At 33.4% G+C, this 21,754-nt stretch overlaps 2 protein-coding genes across 3 annotated transcripts; one reads left to right on the forward strand and one right to left on the reverse strand.

Moving 5' to 3' along the window:
• The first annotated feature begins 4,192 nt into the window (after positions 1–4,192).
• LOC122279435 (tropinone reductase-like 3) lies at positions 4,193–6,708 on the forward strand. Of its 2 annotated transcripts, none has more exons than XM_043090113.1 (6): positions 4,193–4,448; positions 4,714–4,830; positions 5,351–5,485; positions 5,956–6,081; positions 6,186–6,304; positions 6,389–6,582. In XM_043090113.1, coding segments are annotated over exons 1-6 (639 nt in total). In that variant the 5' UTR covers positions 4,193–4,307; the 3' UTR covers positions 6,390–6,582. The 2 variants fall into 2 exon arrangements, with proteins under 2 accessions (XP_042946047.1, XP_042946046.1); XM_043090112.1 differs by having other exon boundaries at positions 4,195–4,448; positions 6,186–6,284; positions 6,389–6,708.
• A 136-nt stretch (positions 6,709–6,844) lies between these two features.
• LOC122279434 (uncharacterized membrane protein At1g16860-like) lies at positions 6,845–10,352 on the reverse strand. Its single transcript, XM_043090111.1, has 4 exons — positions 9,551–10,352; positions 7,898–8,053; positions 7,599–7,810; positions 6,845–7,451 (listed from the first exon to the last, which is right to left on the reverse strand). The coding sequence occupies exons 1-4, from the start codon at positions 10,280–10,282 to the stop codon at positions 7,259–7,261; spliced, it is 1,293 nt and encodes a 430-aa protein (XP_042946045.1). The 5' UTR covers positions 10,283–10,352; the 3' UTR covers positions 6,845–7,258.
• Positions 10,353–21,754: the final 11,402 nt, after the last annotated feature.

Below are 21,754 nucleotides of genomic sequence, written 5' to 3' on the forward strand. Positions count from 1 at the left end.
GTAATTAGGACGGAAATGCAGTAACAGAATCATTGTTATAGGAATGTAAATGTGGTTGCATGCAAACTATTTGTGAAAATGCCTCAGTGAATCATTAGTTTGTTTTTTGAAATATCAAGAACAAGAACAAGTGAACAACACTAGTCTACTACTTGTGTTTAATCTTTTTTACTTAATTAAAAAAAAAAAATCTAACATAACATTAGATCATTAGATCAAGGAGCAACACCGAACAAGAGAACAAGTGAACAATACATTAGATCATTTTTTCTAACATCTCTCATAAGTATTTAAAACAACATTTAGATCTCTTTTATTTTTTTATTCAAATCAAGGAAGTTCTATATCCTAATCATACTGTATAGTGTATTGCCAAGGTATGGATCTAGCTTTAAATTCAACTTTAAGACTCTCAATGCAGATAAAAAATGATCAGTTCATGATTGAAATTAATTCTCTATGTATATAATAAAAGACTCAAATAATCCTTTTATATACATATTGACATTTATGAGCTTTAGAGCTTCGTCCAATTGACCTGCTCAACCCAGCATGTCCACAACACATGCATAATACTCTAATTTTGGCTTTATTCCATACAAAACTTTCATCTGGCTGAAATACTTCAACCCCTTTGTAACCAACTCAGCATGGCTGCATGCCATTAGAATTCCTATAAGTGTAAACTCATCAGGCTTCTGGCCTGATCTCTGCATTTTTTCAAATAGCTCTATGGCCTTGTTTCCATGTCCATGAATTCCATATATATATATATATATATATATATATATATATATATGTATGTATGTCTATATCATTGATCAATTTGATCCTCATTCAGGTTTACAGAAAGCAGCTTGTTATTTTCTACCAACTTTTACTAGACGTAAAAGATGGAGAATTGTATATATATGCAGTGCTGCGAAAACAGCATTAATTTGTCCCTGTTTCTGAGAATTATATATTGAGCCTCTTCTTTTGATAAATTAAGAAACTTTACAAACGGGAAAGTAAATATGTGAAAAAGTTTCTCTAAATAGTAAATTCGATTGTATTTACAACTTTGTTATAATTTTATTTTATTTACAGTACTTCTAATTTTTTATTTAGTAATTAACTCCCTATTTTTAATTTAATTTTTCAGATTCTTTTATTTCAAATAGTATGGATGCTAGACCTAGTGGAAGTAGAGATTGTGGAGACGATGCCAGTCCTCCTACACTAGCGAGGGCTTCCACCCCGACGACGGCTGATACTTCCACCCCTAGAGCCCCATCTAGGGCAGCATCTAAACCAGCATCTAGAGCGGTATCTAGAGCAGCTACTTCTTGTGCAAGTAATCGACTCCCAGTAGATATAGAAGGAGAAGATGAAGATATGTTCAATGAAAAGGAGGAGATGGCAGATGTGCCCATTGAGCCTGATCAACCACCATGGCCTTTTAAAAAATAGTCGTGGACGTGGGAACATTTCACTAAAATTCCTGGTGATCGTGTGAACCCTCAGGCAAGATGCAACCACTTTGGGCAACTTTGTAGTTACCATTCGAAGAAGCAAAGCACCAGTGTATTAATAGCACATCTTACTGGTTGCCAACGGTATAAGATCGCGAAGGGATTGGCAGCCACTGGCACTGATCAAACAAAGCTCAGTTATGAAACTCAAATGGTAACTGATGGTGGCCCTTCACATGTTAAGAAGCTTATAATCCCTCAATATAGTGAGAAGATGTTGCAAAAATTACTTGCAGAGATGATCATTACTGATGAGATGTCTTTTACCACAGTTGACAAAAAAGGCTTCAACAAATTTATGCGCTGTCTTGAGCCACGTTTTCCCATGCCGTCACAGTATACGGTTATGCAAGATTGTACGAAGAGGCATGTGAGGGAAAAAACGGAAATGAAGGAGATGTTTAATCGAACTGGCCAAAAAGTTTCATTCACTACTGATACATGGACGTCCATACAAAATGTGGACTACATGTGTATCACAGCCCACTTTATTGACAGTGAGTGGACGCTGCATAAACGAATAATTGGATTTGAAGAGATTGTTGATCACAAGGGTGCATCCATTGGTGCAATGATAGATGATTGTATTCAGGACTGAGGTATTAAAAAAGTCCTTTGTATCACAGTTGACAATGCCAGTGCTAATAACACTGCAATTGAGTGGTTCAAGAGGAATATAACGGTAAAAGATGATATTCTTCATGGACACGAGTTCCTACATGTTCGATGTTGTACTCATATCATCAACCTCATTGTATCTGAGGGGTTGAAGGAGGTTGATGATTCAATTACCAAAGTCCACAATATAGTGAGATATATGAGGGCTTCCCCCCAAAGGTTTGGCAAGTTTAAGGCTATAGCAAAACAGCTTCAGATTCCATCTTCTGCGATGTTGTGTTTGGACGTTCCGACTCGATGGAACTCGACATATATGATGTTGGAGGTGGCACAGAAGTACGAAAGAGCGTTCCAGAAAATGGAGGTCGAGGATGGGGATTTGAGGTATGCTTTGATGGAGTCTACTGGGGGGAGAAGGGGGCTCGGTGCGCCGGATGCAGTTGATTGGGATCGTGTAAAATCTTTTGTTGATTTTTTGAAATTGTTTTATAATACAACTATACGGATATCTGGATCGAAATATTGTACTGCAAACTTGTACTTCGATGAGCTTTCGAGGATTCATGAACACCTGCAACAAAGTTATGCTAATAGTGACGTATTGTTATATGCTATGGCTATGAGGATGATATCAAAATATAATAAATATTGGGGAGATATTGTGAAAATAAATAGATTATTACTTGTGGCTGCAATACTTGACCCCCGATATAAGTTGAAAATTATACAATTTTTCTTTATTGACATCCTTGGGGAAGAGAAGGCTGAAGAGTTTATTAGAGAGCTGAGAAAGGATATTGATAGCTTATATAGCCACTACAACAATAATGGTCATCCTACTTCAGCAAGTGGTAGTCGTAGCTTCTCACATCCGACTAGTTCGACATCTTCCTATGATTACACTGCTTCTGCTGCAGCTATTTCATCACCATTGGTGCAACGATATCATCAAAGGCATGCATCGAGAAATATTATGCAATGTAGGTCCGAGGTTGAACACTATTTAATGGAAGATGTCGAGACACCTAGTGATGCATTTCAGTTATTAACTTAGTGGAAGGTTCATTCCACCAAGTTTCCTATTCTTTCCCGAATAGCTCAAGATCTGCTAACTATTCCTATCACTACGATTGCATCTGAGTCGGTGTTTAACACTGGAGGTCGTGTGTTGGATGCTTATCGGAGTTCATTGTCAACTTCAACTGTGGAGGCCCTCATTTGCACACAAAACTGGCTATGTGAAATGCCCATTGGAGTAGATATCATTGATCCAAAGAGTTATAGGCTTGAATCAGGTAACTTTATAGTTTATATGCTTTTAAATGATAATTTAAATATTTGTAATGTTTTAATTATTAACTTCTAATTTTTATGATTTTGTAGACATACTTGTGAACCCTAGCATAGTTGCAGATGAGTGATAATTGCGGATGAGTTACAAGTTACATGGATGAGGAGTTGTGTTCATATATTATAGTGATGCTATTCAGGTACTATATTAGTATTTTTAAATCATTTAAAAAATTATTGATCATTTCATAATTCATACTATATTTTTTAAAAATATTTTTATATGTATTATTTTGCAGATAAAAGTTTATGAGAACGAATGCCGAATGGTAGTGGCTACTAGCTTCAACTCCAAGAATTAAGACTTTGTTCCTTTATTGATGTTCAAGAATCAAGACTTTATCAATATTCAATTACTAATTTACTACTTTTTGGCTTTGTAATGTATGACTGTATGGAATTTAATCAATGTCATTTATATTTAAGTTTTTTTTATTTATTTTTACATCATTTTTTTAAAATTAGAAGTCAATTAGATTGTTGGATTTTGAATTTTGCATGGGCCTTCAGAGCTGGGCCTTTGGATTCGGACCTGGGCCTTTGGAGTCAGAGGTGGGCCGAAGCCCAACAATGCTCCGATCGAAGTTCCGAACTCCGATCGGAGTTCCGACATAATTTTGGAGTCGGACTCAGAGTGAAAAATTTTCAAGAGTCGAAGGTCGGAGTTGACCATTCCGATTCCATTGGAGTCGGAGCCCACCCCTCGTCCCACGAGCCAGCTTTCCATAAAGATCGGACGGCACAAAAACTCACAAGCCAGCTCTCATTTCTGCTTCTGAACTAAAAGGCTTGGCTTCGCAGATTTCCACCAAGTGGCTGGGTCAAATGGACAAGACGCTGAAGATTGCCAAGAGATTTGAAGGAAAGGTTGCGATCGTCACGGCTTCTACGCAGGGCATTGGCTTTGGCATAGCCGAGCGGCTCGGCTTGGAAGGTGCCTCCGTCGTCGTTTCTTCTCGCAAACAGGTTCGTGGGTCCGTCGATTTCGAGTATTTGGTTTCATATTTTGGGATTTTTATCGTCTACACTTTATTTCAACTGGGATCCCTCAATTCCAGCCAAGTTTGGGATTCTTTTTCTATTACATGCCAGCCTTGTGTGTTTTTTCAATTTCCTAAATTTTTAGCTTGTCGGGATCGTGTGCGAGTGTTTCCGATCGTAGCTGAGGCTCGTGTCGTTCTTCTATGTAATTATTTCTTTAAGTTGTCGGTCTATTTTGAAATTTTTACAGAAAAATGTTGATGAAGCGGTTGAAAAACTTAAAGCTCAAGGAATCGATGCGTTTGGTGTCGTTTGTCACGTGTCAAATGCACAACAAAGGAAGAACCTCATAGACAAGACTGTTCAGGTGCGATATGTAGTTTGAATGTTGATTTTTGTAAAAATAACCTGGAACAGGAAATATACCTAGGAGCTTTAGAAGGTTTTTTGATTTAATTTTTGTTTTCTAAGCAAGTGTTAGTTTAGATTTGGTAGAGAAAGGAAGGAGAAAGTGTAAATTGATATTTTGCATATGGTTTCTGCTTTGAAGGCCAGACAGCTTCAACAGTTGGACTTGGTCCGTTTTCTCAGTCGCTTTTGTTTCTCGATTGACAAGTGATGTAGTGACTATTTCTTATTTTAACGTAGTGATTTATTATAGCCGATTTTTGAAAGCTTTAATCTAATTTCTCAGTGGAGAGGATAATTGATTTTTCAAGTTAAAGGCTCTTACCATAATGATCATGGCAATCAGCCTTACCTTGACATACATCTTTAATTGTAGTCTGTCCCTTTTTATTCAGTCTGTATGGTTTTTATGTGTCTACTTATCTTTGGGTGGCATCGATTCAAGTTTATGTATGAACATTTTGTCTTTACTCGTGCAGAAATATGGAAAAATAGATGTTGTTGTATCCAATGCTGCCGCTAATCCATCTGTTGATACCATTTTGCAAACTCAAGAATCTGTCCTGGACAAGCTATGGGATATTAATGTCAAATCCTCCATACTTATTTTAAAGGTAGTTTCTTCTGTGTAAGCTTTTTCATTTCAAGAAAAACAAATGGGGACGTTTGAATAGTTAGTGGAGATGAGATGAAAGTTGAATAAAATACTATTATAATATTATTTTTTGATATTATTTTTGTTTTGAGATTTGAAAAAGTTGAATTGTTTGTTGTATTTTGTGTGGGAGTTTAGGAAAGTTGTAATGATTAGATTAGATTAGATGAAATGAGATGAGTTGAGATGCTTTCTCAATTCAAACAAGGTCTTAATGCTATTGTGGGGGCAATGAAGGTACATCAATAATGGATTGTGATATGCTTACCATCAAAATATCTTCCTATTATTTGTTCTTATGGATACTCTGCAGTGCCTCGATAGCCTTTCAAACCTTTTTCATGGACTGTTATCACACTTAGTGGATCTGCGGTCTTCATTTGCTGACAAATTTGTAAGGTTTTGAAACTCACTTCATTAATCTTACAGGATGCGGCTCCTCACATGCAGAAAGGTTCTTCAGTGGTTATTATTTCTTCTATTTCTGCCTTCCAACCACCAACTTCCATGGCTATGTATGGGGTTACTAAAACAGCACTTCTTGGGCTTACCAAGGTCTGACTTAGTTCTCATATCCATGTTTTGTACTAGTTTTTTTTTTTTTTTAAAGAATTTCACAAATCATTAATATCTTCTTATTCTTTTTTATCTTCATTTAGGCACTTGCGGCTGAGATGGCCCCAGATACTCGTGTCAATTGTATTGCTCCTGGTTTTGTACCAACATACTTTGCTGCATCCCTTTTGGAAAATGGAGTTGTAAGAGTATATCCATTCTGGTTGCATGTCTGCACCTTGCCCACTTCAACAGATCTTAAGCATTGACTCTTCAATTAATAAAATTTGGGTTTAATATATTGCAGAGGAAAGAGATCGAGGCAAAGACTCTACTTAACAGGCTTGGTACCACTCAAGACATGGCTGCTGCTGCTGCCTTTTTGTTGTCTGATGATGCCGCTTATATAACAGGAGAAACTCTGGTCGTGGGGGGAGGGATGCCCTCTAGACTGTAGTTCCCTTAATCTCTGTATCATCTTCTACCAACCTCATAATAATCCTGCAGAGGGGAAAAAACTCAATAACCCATCGGTTTAATTACTTGATTAGTCGTTTTCTATGGGATAATTACAAGGCAAGAACTTTTAATTCTCTGGTTATAGTATATCTGTTGTGTTTTTTCCTATCTCATGTCTCTGATTCATGCGATGTACATAGAAAAAAAAAATGCTTATTCGCATAATGGTCAAATGGGAGGAAGGAATACAAGTTTAAAGACACAAATGAATTAGAACGAAGAGCCTTGCTGTACATGCAATGAATAGAAGAATATTGAGGTTTCACACTTCTTTAAATTAAAACAAATTTAAAATCAGATGCTGAAACGTACATACTGGTAATTTTAATTTCCGTGGTAGAATATGAGTCTAAACCCACTCATAATGACGCAAGGCAACTCAACAACAACTTATGTACAAAACAAAATTAGCAAAAATCAAATGTGCAGCTTCCTCACAATACATCTTCCAGCTTTTACCACATCATATATATCCATGGCATCCTTGCAGCATCAAAATTCCAACTTCCAATTTCAGCATCTTCGATGGCAACTTCCTTACACATCATTTGAACAGGAAAGAATAGAATGATCAGGCGTTGTGGCACGCTTCAATCAGTTCTGCCCTACCAATATTTTACTTTTAACATCATCAAAACATAAAGGAAATCCAAGATTTTTACACGGGGACCACGTCAGCATCTTGATTGTCGTCGCATGTCAAAATCAGTCCTTCCACATAGGTTGGAAGGAGGCAACGGATCCACTGACAGCCTGTTGAGACAGGCTCTGTGGGTGGAACAATCATAAGCACATTTTCATGGCGTTGGACAACCCCCACCACACTCACAGTGCTCCCTTCTTTTATATACCTAAAATACAGCGAAAATCCACTATGAAGCATTCAATTATGATATATACATCTATATATATATATATTAAAAAACCTGCAAATATGGCATGAGAATGATAATTATGGCATTAATAATTGATTCAAAATAGAAAAATTAGAGGCATACCCTTCTTTGAGGCGCATTATACGATCATCGGTAGAGAGGCTGCGGTCGGCTAGCCATTGTAAAAAGCTTGGAGATTTGTCTCTGTTTTCCTTTGTTACATCGACTACAGTTGCTGGTTTGACAAATGGAGCAACCTTAGCCCCATAACCTGCTTTAACTAGTGCTCTTAACCCAGATTGGAAGTCTGATATGTAAAAATCAGCAACATATTTCTGTTCATCAAATGTAAACTAAATAATCAGTCACCAACTTCAATCTACAGACCACTAGATCATTAGAAGTGATTCAAGAAACTTTACCTCTGTATGTCTAGATCCCCATGAAAAACAACGGTGTTTAGGATTTGCAGATTTTCCACCCCATCCTTTATACTCGTACAATTCTGTAGAAACATATACACACCTTGATACCCTCTGGTATGATGACTCCAAAGGAATACTGCCACAGGTTACAACCTACATGAAGAGATAAAATACAATACATTACTTCTCATGAAAATGCTAAAGTCCCTAAAAATGAAACTGAAAAGCAGTAAAACTTATGAACGTTATTGATCAGGATTTGCCAATTGCGGTGATCCTCCACATTAAAAACCAAGAGGTTACCCCTGCATATGCATTAGGAAAAAGAAAACGAATGCAAAGTCCTATGTAGAACCAAAGTTTACAAGGAATCCCGAAGTTCAACGTTGTCTTCTTCTTCTACCCAACAAAATTAAAAACATTGCATCAGCTAGTCAACGTTAAGAACTTAAGGCACCATCTTCAAATGAACACGATTTCACTGGTATAGATCACATTGAAAGGCCCATCTTGTAATTACATAAAGGGTGCCTTTTAAGAAATCATCAAAGTCTAGTCTAGTTGCCTTTCTTGCCTCTCTAGGCATGCAAGTAGTTTACAATTACATGCACTGGAGCAGTAAAATATTAGGATCGTCGAATAAAAGGTTATCTTCCCATTACCAAATCCGGGTTTAAGGTCACCTCTATAATTCTATTTCCTTTAAGCCCCCAAAGAAGCAAAAAATGTTCCCTTGCAATTCTAACATGTAGATGCTACCTGGAAATTATCCTTGACAGCTTTGCTCGGTGAACTCTATCGGTCCCAAGGACCCAAAACCTTCAATGAGCTTCTAGCTGGCGAAGCAATTTTGCATCTTGCAAGGTGCGAGTAAATCATTCAAATCAAAATAAATACTCGGTTCTATATGCGATATATACAGCCTCATTCACCTTTCTAATAAACCTTAATATTATTATTCATATTAAAATGATGATTGATCCCATACTTGTATCCATTTATGGAGTTTTTCAAAGTTTTTATAATAATTTCCATCATTACTTGCTTCACCATACCAAAAAAAACAAAAAAAAGAACTATAAACTTTCATAGGCTAATCTTCGTTTTCATTGACAAAAACTATCACTTTAATAACACGAATACCATACTTGTATCCATTTATGGAGTTTTTCAAAGTTTTTATAATAATTTCCATCATTACTTGCTTCACCATACCAAAAAAAAGAACTATAAACTTTCAAAGGCTAATCTTCGTTTTCATTGACAAAAACTATCATTACCAAAAAAAACAAAAAAAAGAACTATAAACTTTCAAAGGCTAATCTTCGTTTTCATTGACAAAAGAGTTTTGCTACAAAGAGAGTTGCGTACTAATTTACGTACTAATACTGATTCTTTCATACTTAAAATTTAAATTAATATTATTTTCAATAAAATTTACTTTTTAACCAATCACAATAAATTAATGCACATATTAGAATACAATTATTCTTTCAACTAAATTTTTCCTCGACAAAAACTATCACTTTAATAACACGAATACCAACTTTTATAGATTCCCGTCCCATTCAAATCCATTAATAAGATACGATTATACGGCAATTAAGTTATAAGGAAAGGGAAAGGCAAGAGGTGTAGCGAGGAAATTACCCCGGTAACCTTGACGTACTGTCCATGAACAGCACCTCGGAGTTCAGCTTCAGGGTACCTCCGAGCAAACCCGAGCAAACCTCTCTCCCTCCAAGTAAGGTTCCAAGTGACTACCACGACCACCGCAGGCAACACCACGCCACCGACTGCCACCAGCACCACCGCCTTCTTCACCGACGCCATCAAAAAGCCCCCCACCAGCAACCCCATCGCCACCACTACCACCACCACCCACACAGCCACCTTAGGCACCGCTATAGACCCCGCTCCACTTAACTTCTCTGCCGACAAGCTCGTCACTGCTGGACCGTACACCGCCTTCCCGGCAGACTCCAAGTGAGTCGAAGACCCCCTACCCGTGGAGGATCCTAGGAGAGAACCGGACCCTATGGGACCCGAGGTGATAAGCCCGGTGGGCTGGAGCGGAATCGGGCCCGAGGATTTCTTCGGGATCGTGCCGGAGTTGATGCCGGATCGGACCGATCCGCTGTTGTGTTGGGAGGAGGAGGAGGAGAGACGGGATATTTTGGGGGGAGGTGGGGGAGCATTGGATGTGGGATCGAGGACATGGATGTCAAACATTTTGCCGAGCTCACCGGACTTCTTAACGTCGCCGCCGGTGTAAGGAATGGCGCGCGAAGCGATTGTGGGCTGGCGCTCCTTGACCTGCTCCGGCCGCCCCGACACGTAGAGCCCATTGCTGAGCTGGTGCGACGTTATTCGACCACTCATTTCTCTGCACTTAGTTGCTGCGAAGTGTGTTCAGTGTTGTGAGTGTACGAGATGAATGGAAGTGACGGTGGGAAGTGGGGAAGTTAAGGTAGTGTACAGTGAAATTGCGTAAAATTATCCTTTCTTTTCTTATAATGACTCATGTATCCCTCATTAGTGAATTGAGTTCTTTATTTACATCGCTGTTTACAATTTCTTAATTTTTTGTTATGTATTATAGTTTTTCCGAAAATGCTGAAGCGACCGACACCTTATCCAGTTTCTATTTATTTATATTGATATTATATGTTTAAAAAATTAAATATTAAAAAAAAAATACACAGTCGGTAGAAATGTTCGAATTTCTCGGTGGCAGCTCCCTTCCAAAATGATAACGTGAGAGACACCATTATACTGATGCTGTTTATGGTCCAGACATGGCAGTGCCACGTAGCACAAACCAGGTAACTCAATTCTCATGGTCAATGATCAACGGTGAGAATTTGTCACGAGACTCGACTATTTTTAACATTTCTTGTGTTATTTCTTGATAACCTCGGATTATTAAGTTTGCGTTATGCATTACTCTACATTTATCAATAATTTCTCTTCTCACTTTCTTAAACCTTCTATTCTCTTCAGTTTATAATATATTAATTATATAAAAATTTGAAATTAAAAAATATATATTTGAATCTTGTTTGAATATTAAAATGGGATAAATTTTTAAATATTGAAATGATTTTATCTCATCTCAACATCCAAACAATTTCTTAAATTTTTAATTTTATTTTTCTTAAGCATTAGGATTTTTTTTTTCTAAAAATGCCAAATACACATATACCAATACATTGATGCTGTTTATAGACTAGAATATTAATAGATACAAGGTCTAAATATACAAATCTTGTCATAAAAAGAGTTAATCACATTGTAAAAAAGCATGAAAATCTTAGTTTTTCTTTGTGGAGTTCATTTTTTAATAAAAAAAACTTGCATAAAATTTATACATTTGAAACTTATCTCTAACATGTTACTCTTATATATGAACATAGTAGTGCCATGCAGCACACGCCAAGTCAGTCAATTTTGATAATTGGTTGGTCAATTGTCAACCATGAGAATTTGTCATAAGACTTTCTAGTGTGTTTAGCATTTTTTGATAACTTCGTATTATATAATTGAGTAATGCTAGCATACTGCCCAGCTTTAATAATAGAGTTTGCCTGCGGGTCGCTAGCACAAATATATTTTTTTATTTTTATCTTCTTTTCTTTGTTACATTTGTTTAACATATTTAAATAATTTTAAAAAATAAAAAAATAACTAATACACTAAAAATTATTTCTTTAATCATTAAGTAAAAAATAAAATAATATATATATAAGCGGTCAAAATAAGGAAGCAAACTCATACAACATACTAATATTTTCCTATATAATTTTGCATTATGCGTTACTCTAGACGCAGCAGTAATTTTTATTCTCACTTTCTGAAACCTTCTATGCTGATCTCCACTTATCGTTTATTGGTGGCTTCTCCATTTTTTTTGAAAACCCTGTATTTTTAATCTTACCTACGTTCTCCTCTAAGTTAGAAAATAATTTCTTTGTTGCTTTCATGTCAATTACGAGTCACGCGCCCTCCTAAAACATTTTTCCATGGTCATCAACCTTTCAAAATAGTTGAAAGAAGTTGCAACCAAATAGGCATGGATCCATTTGACAACACACAAAAATTGCATTTTAACATTAAAAAGCATTGCTCCTTTAGTCTGCTTAGCCTCATATCAAACTTGCGCCACCTCTTCAATCGCTATCGTGTAAATCCCACATCTTGATTTAACTATACGTGACATGATTCAAATACTCTTTTCGTTGCTATAACCAAAATTGGTTGCTAATACTCTTTTCGTTGCTATAAATTGGTCGCAATTGCCCGTTTTTCTTGTAGTGATATAACTTTAGGGACCTTTTTTTTTTTTTTCAAACCTCTCCAAGAGGGCTTCTTCAACCTCAAGACAGGGGTTCTAATGATAAGATTTCTACTAGAAGATAGATTTTCGAGATCTATTGTATAGTAAGAATGAGAGATCACGATGGATTATAAAACAAGCTTATTATAATGTATTATCATCTCTCTAAACCCCTGTAGACGTAACTCCAGTACTGAACCACGTAAATTTGCATGTTGTCTCCTTCTATTTATTTCTTATGTATTTATTTACTGTTTAACATCATGGATATATGCTTAGATACTGTACAACCGCATCGGACCACTATCAGGGGCCTGCACAATATCAATCTAGGCCCATAACAACCTCAACAAGGTTAGGAATAGATCATTCTCCCCTTTCAGATTTCTATGTTATTTTTAAACGTTAATAATGACATTTTTGAATAATTTAGAAAAAAATAAATTTAATCAACTAATATAATCATGTAATTTAATTAAAAATAAATTCAATATAAAAAAATTGAATCCCTTCTTAATTTATTTTTAATTAATTTACATGAATATATTTTTTGATTAAATTTTTATTTATTTTTAAATTATGCAAGAAAGTCGTATTTCAGAATTCTTAATTCACATTCAAAGAGGGAAAAAAATTGAATAATAAAATAAAAATAAATTAAGTATGAATTCTCTTTCTGATCTTCTCACAAAATGGGAATTGGAAAGTTTCGATATATATATATGATTTATTTATTTTTAATATGGGGACAACACACCACGAATACTTTAATTTATTTCAATATATAAGATTACTGTATAAATTAAATAAGGGTGACACTATAGATATTGCTGGAGGAGCTATTGCTACTTATATTTATATGTTTTTTTATTTTTTTAATATATTTTTTTAAAAAATTTATAATATTATTAAAAAACACGTCCTTAATTATAAAATAAAAAAAAAAATTCGACAATAACTCTCAAGATCTACTGACAGTGGAATTAGCATTATTCAACAAATAATTATATGAAATGTGAAGGGACAAAAGCCAATCAGAATGTCGCCGCCAATTATTTACCCTCTGCCTCGAGTAGATCTACCGTCCACATCGATGCTGGGAATGCGGGGTCCATTCCATGCCGTTTCCTCCAAAGTCCAAACCTAGCGAATTTTCCATATTGCCCTCAGAATGTCGGTAGACTTAAAAAAATGTTTTTTTGTTTTTTTTTTGAGAGATTAAAGATCATTATTTACTGCGCTAAAACAAAATCGGATACCGACGGATAAGACTACATTGCCGCCGAGGAAATTCATCTCCATCTATTTATTAATTATTAATTGAATGATTATTTTTATTTATTTATATTTTAATAAATTTATTAAATATTATTATCTACAAATTAACTTAACTTAAAGCAGCTAGGCCTATTTCTTAGCTCATTCCAATGATTGGCTCGTGATTGCCACGCTGGACAAAAACAGATGATGATATCGGTAGCTCTGGCTCATGCCTTACGACTCACGGAATTTGCATCGAATGCGTTAATAATAAGATTTTTTTTCACATTTTTGATTTATAAATGGTGATAATATATATATATATATATATATATATATAAATCGTAAGATTAATACGGTTGCAAAGATTTTTTGTCGTAAAAGCTGTTGTATTAATTCTGCATCTTTGCCTTCTGTTCGTTTAGATAAGAAGAGAATATTAATTAAAAAAAAATATTGTTTTTAATTATCATATTAAACCAAACTACTATCGTTTTATCAGTTAATCAAAAGTCTAATTCTTAATTGGAAATGACTTTCTATCTATTTGGTTAAGGGTACTCCATATTAAAAATTTCTTCTTAGAAAAATGTCAGGATATTCAGTTTTCTATTGGATTTCTTAAAATATTATTAAAGTATCGTTTGGATAGTGAGTTAAGATGAAAGTTAAATAAAATATTATTATAATATTTTTTTATATTATTATTTTTTTAGATTTTAGAAAATTGAATTGTTTATTATATTTTATATAGAAATTTTAAAAAAATTATAATGTTGAACCCAAGATTTTAAGTTGTGTGTAATTATATATCTACACATAGATTTTGATGATAACAAATAAATTCAAAGAATAAAGAAGTCTCAAACTCAAGTTATCTACACAATGGAATCAAGCACATCAAGAAAACAAGCATAAGCAAGAAGGGAATAAGTTCACATTAAAATTATAGAGTAATATTGTAAATCTCTTCAAAATTCAAAATTAGAATTAATGTTCAAAATTAATATTGTATCATAAAATATTAAAATACATTTTCCATATGTATATGAATATTTTTGAAATTTAAATTTAAAAATTTTAGAAGATGATTAATTGTCATCTTTTACATGTGCATGTCTTGATTAAAGAGTTGAATTTTGAAAATATTAAAGATGATTGATTGTCATCTTTCACATGTGCATGTTTTATTTGAATATTTTCAAAAGTGATTGATGCTTTTTTAGACTTATACAAAAGGTAGATGATTTTGTTTGAAAAATTTGAAAAGTAAAGTGTGCTCATTTTGTCATATACAAAAAGTAAAAGATTAGGTTTGAATTTTTGAAAAGGAAAGTGTGCTCCTTTTGTCATATGCAAAAAATAAAAGATTAGGTTTGAATTTTTTGAAAAAAAAAGTGTGCTCCTTTTGTCATATGTCAAAAGTAAAAGATTATATTTGAATTTTTTGAAAAAAGTGAATGATATTGTCTTTGACATGTGAATCTTTTTTAATTTGAATATGAAGTCTCATATGCCTACAAATAGATCATTTGAGAGATTGACATTCACAACATCCAGAGCATACAACATTCATTCAAAACTTTCATTCTCTCTTCTCTAAGCATTGAGCCTTAATCCTTGTTCATTTTGAGAGATATAGTTTGCGTTGTATTGTTCTTATTTCACTCATTTAGGAGTGTTTTCTGATAACTTACCTATTATCAGCTCTTGTATCAGAAAAAGGATGTGTATAACCCTTGTCCGTGTAGAAAGTATTCTACATGGAGAATAATTAAATCACCACGTGTAAGATGATTACAAGTGTAGAGGGTGTTCTACACGGATCCTTTGTAGCGGTGTTGTTCAAAGGTATAATAGGTTTCTATCTTCACCTGAAGGAGGTTGAATAGTGAATTTGGGGATCCTCAAGGGGTAGCTTGAGGCGAGGACATAGGCAGTGGAGCCGAACCTCGTTAACATACTGAGTTTGCTTCTCTCTTACCCTTACTCTTTATATTTATTACTGTTTCATATTTTGTTTATATTTTATATTGTATATTTGATTTATAATTGTTATTTTTTCAAATATAACTCAATTCACCCCCCTCTTGTGTTAGTCATCTGGGCAACAATTGGTATCAGAGCTAAGGGCTCTATTATAAGATTAACTATCTTTTGAGTTAAGATCGTATGGCTAACATTGCAGCTTCATTTGGTGAAGATCAATCAAGCAGTCGGCCTCCACTCTTTTGTGGAGATAATTACTCATTTTGGAAAATTAGAATAAGAATATTTCTTCAGGCTCAAGGTAGAGAAATTTGAAAATGTATTGTAAATGAACCTTATATTCCAACAAAAGTGGTTGGTGGAGTAAAGGTCAAAAAGCAAGAAGAAGAGTTTGATCGTGAAGACGATAGACTTTATACTTTAAATTTAACTGCTATGAATTTATTATATAATGTTCTTAATGGAAATGAGTTTAATAGAATAATGAATTGTGCTACAGCAAAGAAAATTTGAGATAATTTAGAAGTAACTTATGAAGGAATTTCGCAAGTCAATGAATCAAAAATTTATATTCTTACTCATGAATATGAAATGTTTAAGATGAATGATAATGAATCTATTTCTAGTATGCACACTCGTTTTACTAACATCATAAACAGCTTAATAGCTCGTGGCAAAATTTATTTCAAAGTGGAAATAGTAAGAAAAATTCTCAACTCTTTATCAAAACGTTGGGAATCAAAAGTTACAGCGATTCTTGAAACTAGAGACCTCAAGAAGCTCGAAATCAATGAACTCATCGGATCACTTATCACCCATGAGTATACATTGAAAAGAGGAGAAGAAGAAGAAAAGTCAAAGAAGAACTTAGCACTTAAAGCTGTTCCTCATGAAAGTGAAAGTGATGAAGATGAGAAAAATGAAAATAAAGATGAAGAAGTTGCCATGATAACAAGAAGAATTCAGAGGTTCTTGAAGAAAAATAGAACTCCTCCGAGGAAATCTTACAAAAAGTTTTTCAAGAAAGATTCAGGTAAAAATGACACTTTAATTTGTTATAAATGCAATAAGCCTGGTCATATCAAACCAGATTATCATCTGCTAAAGAAAGATCGAAACAAGGGCAAGAAAGCAATGAAAGTTACATGAGATAATGATTCAAGTAGTTCAGATAGTGAAGCAAGCAATGGATAATCAGCAAATCTTTGTCTTATGGCTAAAAATGACACTGAGGTAACAAATCTTGATAATATTGAAAATCTTTCATATGAAGAATTGCAAAATGTTTTAGAAGAGGTATATGAGGAATTTAAAAAATTGGGTATCAAGTATACTACTTTGAAAAATAAAAATTCTTCTTTAACAAACGAAATTGAAATTTTAAGAAAAGAAAGTATCATTTTAAAAGATGAAAATCTTAAATTGAATAAGAAGAAAACTGATTTAGAAAATATTGTTGAAAACTTTACGAATGGAAAAAGAAATTTTGAAAAACTTCTTGGTAGTCAAAGATGTGTTTTTGACAAGACAGGTTTGGGATATATGCCAAAACAAAAATACAAACCTGATAAAAATTTATTTGATAATCCTTCTACATCAAAAACTAATATTCAAAATTCTTTTCATAAAAATAATTTTGTTAAAAAAAGATATTATTATAATCATTCAAGTTTTTCATATATGTCACATGCTATTTACAATTTTTGTAATAGAAATTGTCATAATTATCATACTTGTCCTATTAGAGGAAATCATACAATGACTATTAGGGCCATATAGGTACATAAAAATCTTATTTCTTCTAATACTAATAAATAAAGGACCCAAAGAACTTGGGTACCAAGAAAAATCATTTTAATTATTTTTATAGGTATGCATGAAGTCATCCACAAGTAAAAACAAGTGATTTTTAGATAGTAGATGTTCAAGACATATGACGGGAGATAAGACTAAGTTCTTTGATCTTAAATCTAAATAAGAATGACATGTGACATTTGGAGACAACTCGAAAAGGAAGATCGTGGGAATAGGTAAAATTGCTAATGAATCTTCTCTCATAATTGAAAATGTTTTACTTGTTGAAGGTCTAAAACATAATCTTTTAAGTATAAGTCAATTATGTGATAAAAGATTTACAGTTACTTTCAAAATGGATAAGTGCATTATTTTAAATGATCATGATTGTAACATTTATTTTATTGCTTTTAGAAACAATAATATTTATACAATCGATTTTGAAGAAATTACCTCACAAGATGCTATTTGTTTTTCAGCTCAAAATGAAACTAGTTGGCTATGGCATAGAAGATTAGGTCATGCCAATATAGAACTTATTTCTAAATTTTCAAAAAATGATCTTGTGAGAGATTTACCAAAAACAAATTTTCTTAAAAACAAAATTTGTGATGCATGCCAATTTGGTAAATAAACAAAAATTTCTTTTAAAATCAAGAAACATATTTCTACTACTAGACCATTACAACTGATACACATGGATCTTTTTGGACCAAATAGAGTTGCAAGTTTAGGAGGAAAATATTATACATTTGTTATTATTGATGATTTCTCTAGATATACTTGGGTCATCTTTCTTACTCATAAAGATGAGGCACATAATGCCTTTATCAAATTATGCAAGAGAATTCAAAATGAAAAGGGCTATACTATTTCAAGTATCCGAAATAATAGAGGAAAAGAGTTTGTTAATAAAAATATTGAAACATTTTGTGATGAAAATGGTTTTGTGCATAATTTTTCTGCTCCTCGAACTCCTTAACAAAATGGGGTAGTAGAGAAGAAAAATAGATCTCTTCAAGAGATGGCAAGAATAATGCTCAATGAGAATAACTTGTCTAGTTATTTTTGGGTCAAAGCGGTAAGTACTACATGTTATGTTATAAATAGAGTTATGTTAAGGTCTAAATTAGATAAAACCCCCTATGAGCTTTGGGATGAGAAAAAACCCAACATTAGTTACTTTCATGTATTTGGATGTAAATGTTTTATTTTGAATGACAGGGATAATTTAAGCAAGTTTGATACAAAATCTAATGAAGGTATTTTTATCGGATATTCTACTAATAATAAAACTTATAAAGTATTCAATAAAAAGACTTTGACTGTATAAGAATCTATGCATGTAGTATTTGATGAATCTAATTCTCCACTCTCCAAGAAATCTATTGATGAAAAAATATGAGGTACAAATAACACGAAAAGTCTCAATCTCAACAAAGAGAAAACAATAGAGGAAGTTCAATATGGAGTCATCAGGAAAGATCATCAAAATTTAATACAAGATGCAACCAAACAGTGGAAATTTGTGAAAAATCATCCAGTGGAACAAATTTTGGGAGAACCTTCACGAGGTGTAAGTACTCGATCATCTCTTAGAAATATTTGCAATCATACTGCTTTTCTATCTCAAATTGAACCAAAAAATATTGATGACGCATTTTTTGATGAATCTTAGATTCTAGCTATACAAGAAGAGTTGAATCAATTTGAAAGAAATGATATTTGGACACTTGTTCCTAGATCCAAAAATCATACTATTATTGGAACAAAATGGGTTTTTAGAAATAAGAAAGATGAGTCCGGAGTCATTACTAGAAATAAGGCTCGACTTGTAGCCCAAGATTTTAATCAAGAAGAAGGAATCGATTATGATGAGACATATACACCAGTCGCAAGATTAGAAGCTATTCGAATGCTACTTGCATATGCTTGTTATAAAGATTTCAAACTTTTTCAAATGGATGTTAAAAGTGCTTTCTTAAATAGTTTTATAAATGAAGAGGTATATGTTGAGCAACCTCTAGATTTTGAAAATCATATTTTCCCAAATCATGTTTTCAAACTCACAAAAGCACTATATGGACTTAAACAAGCTCCTAGAGCTTGGTACGAGAGACTTAGTGGTTTCTTGATTGAAAAAGATTTTTCAAGAGGAAAAATCGACACAACTCTTTTCATTAAATATGAAAATGATGATATTCTTTTGATTCATATTTATGTTGATGATATAATATTCGGTGCTACTAATGAAAATATGTGTCAAATTTTTGCTAAGACTATACAGGAAGAATTTGAGATGAGCATGATGAGAAAACTTACATTCTTTCTCGGATTGCAAATTAAGTAAGCAAAAAGTGGGACATTCATCAATCAATCAAAATATATTAAAGAATTATTGAAGAAGTTTGGGATAGAAAATGCTAAGGAAATTAGAACACCAATGAGTCCATCAACTAAACTTGATAAAGATGAATCCAGTAAGCTAATTGACTCGAATATATATCGAGATATGATTGGTAGTTTATTATATTTAACAGCCAGTAGACCAGATATTATGTTTAGTGTGTGCTTATGTGCACGCTTTCAATCATTTCCAAAAAAATCACATTTAATTGCAGTTAAGCGCATTCTTAGATATCTTAGTGGTACAATTAACCAAGGGTTATGGTACCCTAAGCACATATCTTTCGATCTAATCAGCTACACAGATGCAGATTATACTGGCTGTAAAATAGATCGAAAAAGTACTAGTAGAGCATGCCATTTCTTAGGTCATGCACTAGTTTCCTGGTTTAGTAAAAAATAAAACTCTGTTGCACTATCTACTGCTGAGGCAGAATATGTTGCTGCTGGTAGTTGTTGTGCTCAAGTTCTTTACATGAAGCAACAACTTGAAGATTTTAAACTCATATATAATCACATTCCAATTAAATGTGATAATACAAGTGCTATAAATCTTTCAAGGAACCCAATACAACATTCTAGAACTAAGCATATTGAAATAAGATATCATTTTCTTCGAGATCATGTGCAGAAAGGCAATATAATACTAGATTCACAAACACACACGATCAGTTAGTAGATATTTTCACAAAACCTTTACCAGAATATAGATTATGTATGATCAGAAGAGAAATATGTATGATGCATGCTATGAATATCTCTTAAAAGATAGACCAGAGTCAATAAAAATAGAGATAAATATTTTAAATACTTTTACATAAATTTGAGATTCTTAGCCTCATATTTGAGACGCTCATTCTCTTCATACAATATCATGTCATTCTTATTCATGGAGACCGGCAAGCGGAATGAAGAATCTAATAAAGACTTCAACTGTTTATTCTTCTGCCGAATATTCCTTCTCTTATGTGAGACTCTTGAACAATTCGTTGAAGTACAATAATTTGTTCTTTGAGCTTTTCAAGTTCATGATTTTTGGCTTGTAGCCGCTGGGAAAAAGCAACAATAGAGAAAGAGTAGCGAGTCCCAAAACTCACTAAGTCATAGATAGCATCAGAATTTGATTTATTAGTCAGATTATTATTTTCTTACTGCAATATGCCACCAATGGCAGCTGTAAAAAGGACAGGAGGTTGAGATACAGAATGCATCATGGATGGATCTAGAGAAATATTAGAAGAATAAGCCATTGAGAATAGAATAGAAGGCTTAAAACGAAAATGTTGAAGGAATGCAGATGAGTTATAGAGATGTGAATAAAACTTGATGCGGATTGGATGAACTTTAGGACTGATTTTATAGAGATAGCATAAAGAACCAAACGAGCTATCATTCAAGTCAAAGAGCAACGTTATTTTTTTTTTCCGATCGGTGAAAATGACATTTTTTAGAAATTCAGAGCCTTCAATCTCGCTTGTCAACAACATCAAGCGATTTTTTCAAATCTCCAACCAAACTTGTCGGGTCACGGACGGATCTAATTTTTTTTCAACTATCTACAGTGTCTACTAACGCACCGTTTTCTTCAGTCCATTTACTTGTTAAGGATCCTTTTTAATGATGCCAAAAGGGGAAAAATTGTTAGACTAGAACATTAACATTGTTTTAATTGCTAAACTTGTTACATATGCTTGGAATTATATTCATACTTTTCCTTAAAAAACTAACGCACATTCACAGGGGGAGCTTAAGTATTAATACAGATTTCAGATTCTATCAAATATTTGTCATCGTCAAAAAAGGGGAGATTGTTGAACCCAAGGTTTCAAGTTGTGTATAATTATATATCTACACATGAATTTTGATGATAACAAATAAATTCAAAGAATAAAGAAGTCTCAAGCTCAAGTTGTCTACACAATGGAGTCAAGCACATCAAGAAAACAAGCATGAGCAAGAAGGGAACAAGTTCACATTAAAGTTATAGAATAATGTTGTAAATCTCTTCAAAATTCGAAATTAGGATTAATGCTCAAAATTAATATTTTATCATAAAACATTAAAATACA

Source organism: Carya illinoinensis, chromosome 10 (assembly GCF_018687715.1).
Source record: "Carya illinoinensis cultivar Pawnee chromosome 10, C.illinoinensisPawnee_v1, whole genome shotgun sequence".
Classification (NCBI taxonomy): Eukaryota; Viridiplantae; Streptophyta; class Magnoliopsida; order Fagales; family Juglandaceae; genus Carya; species Carya illinoinensis.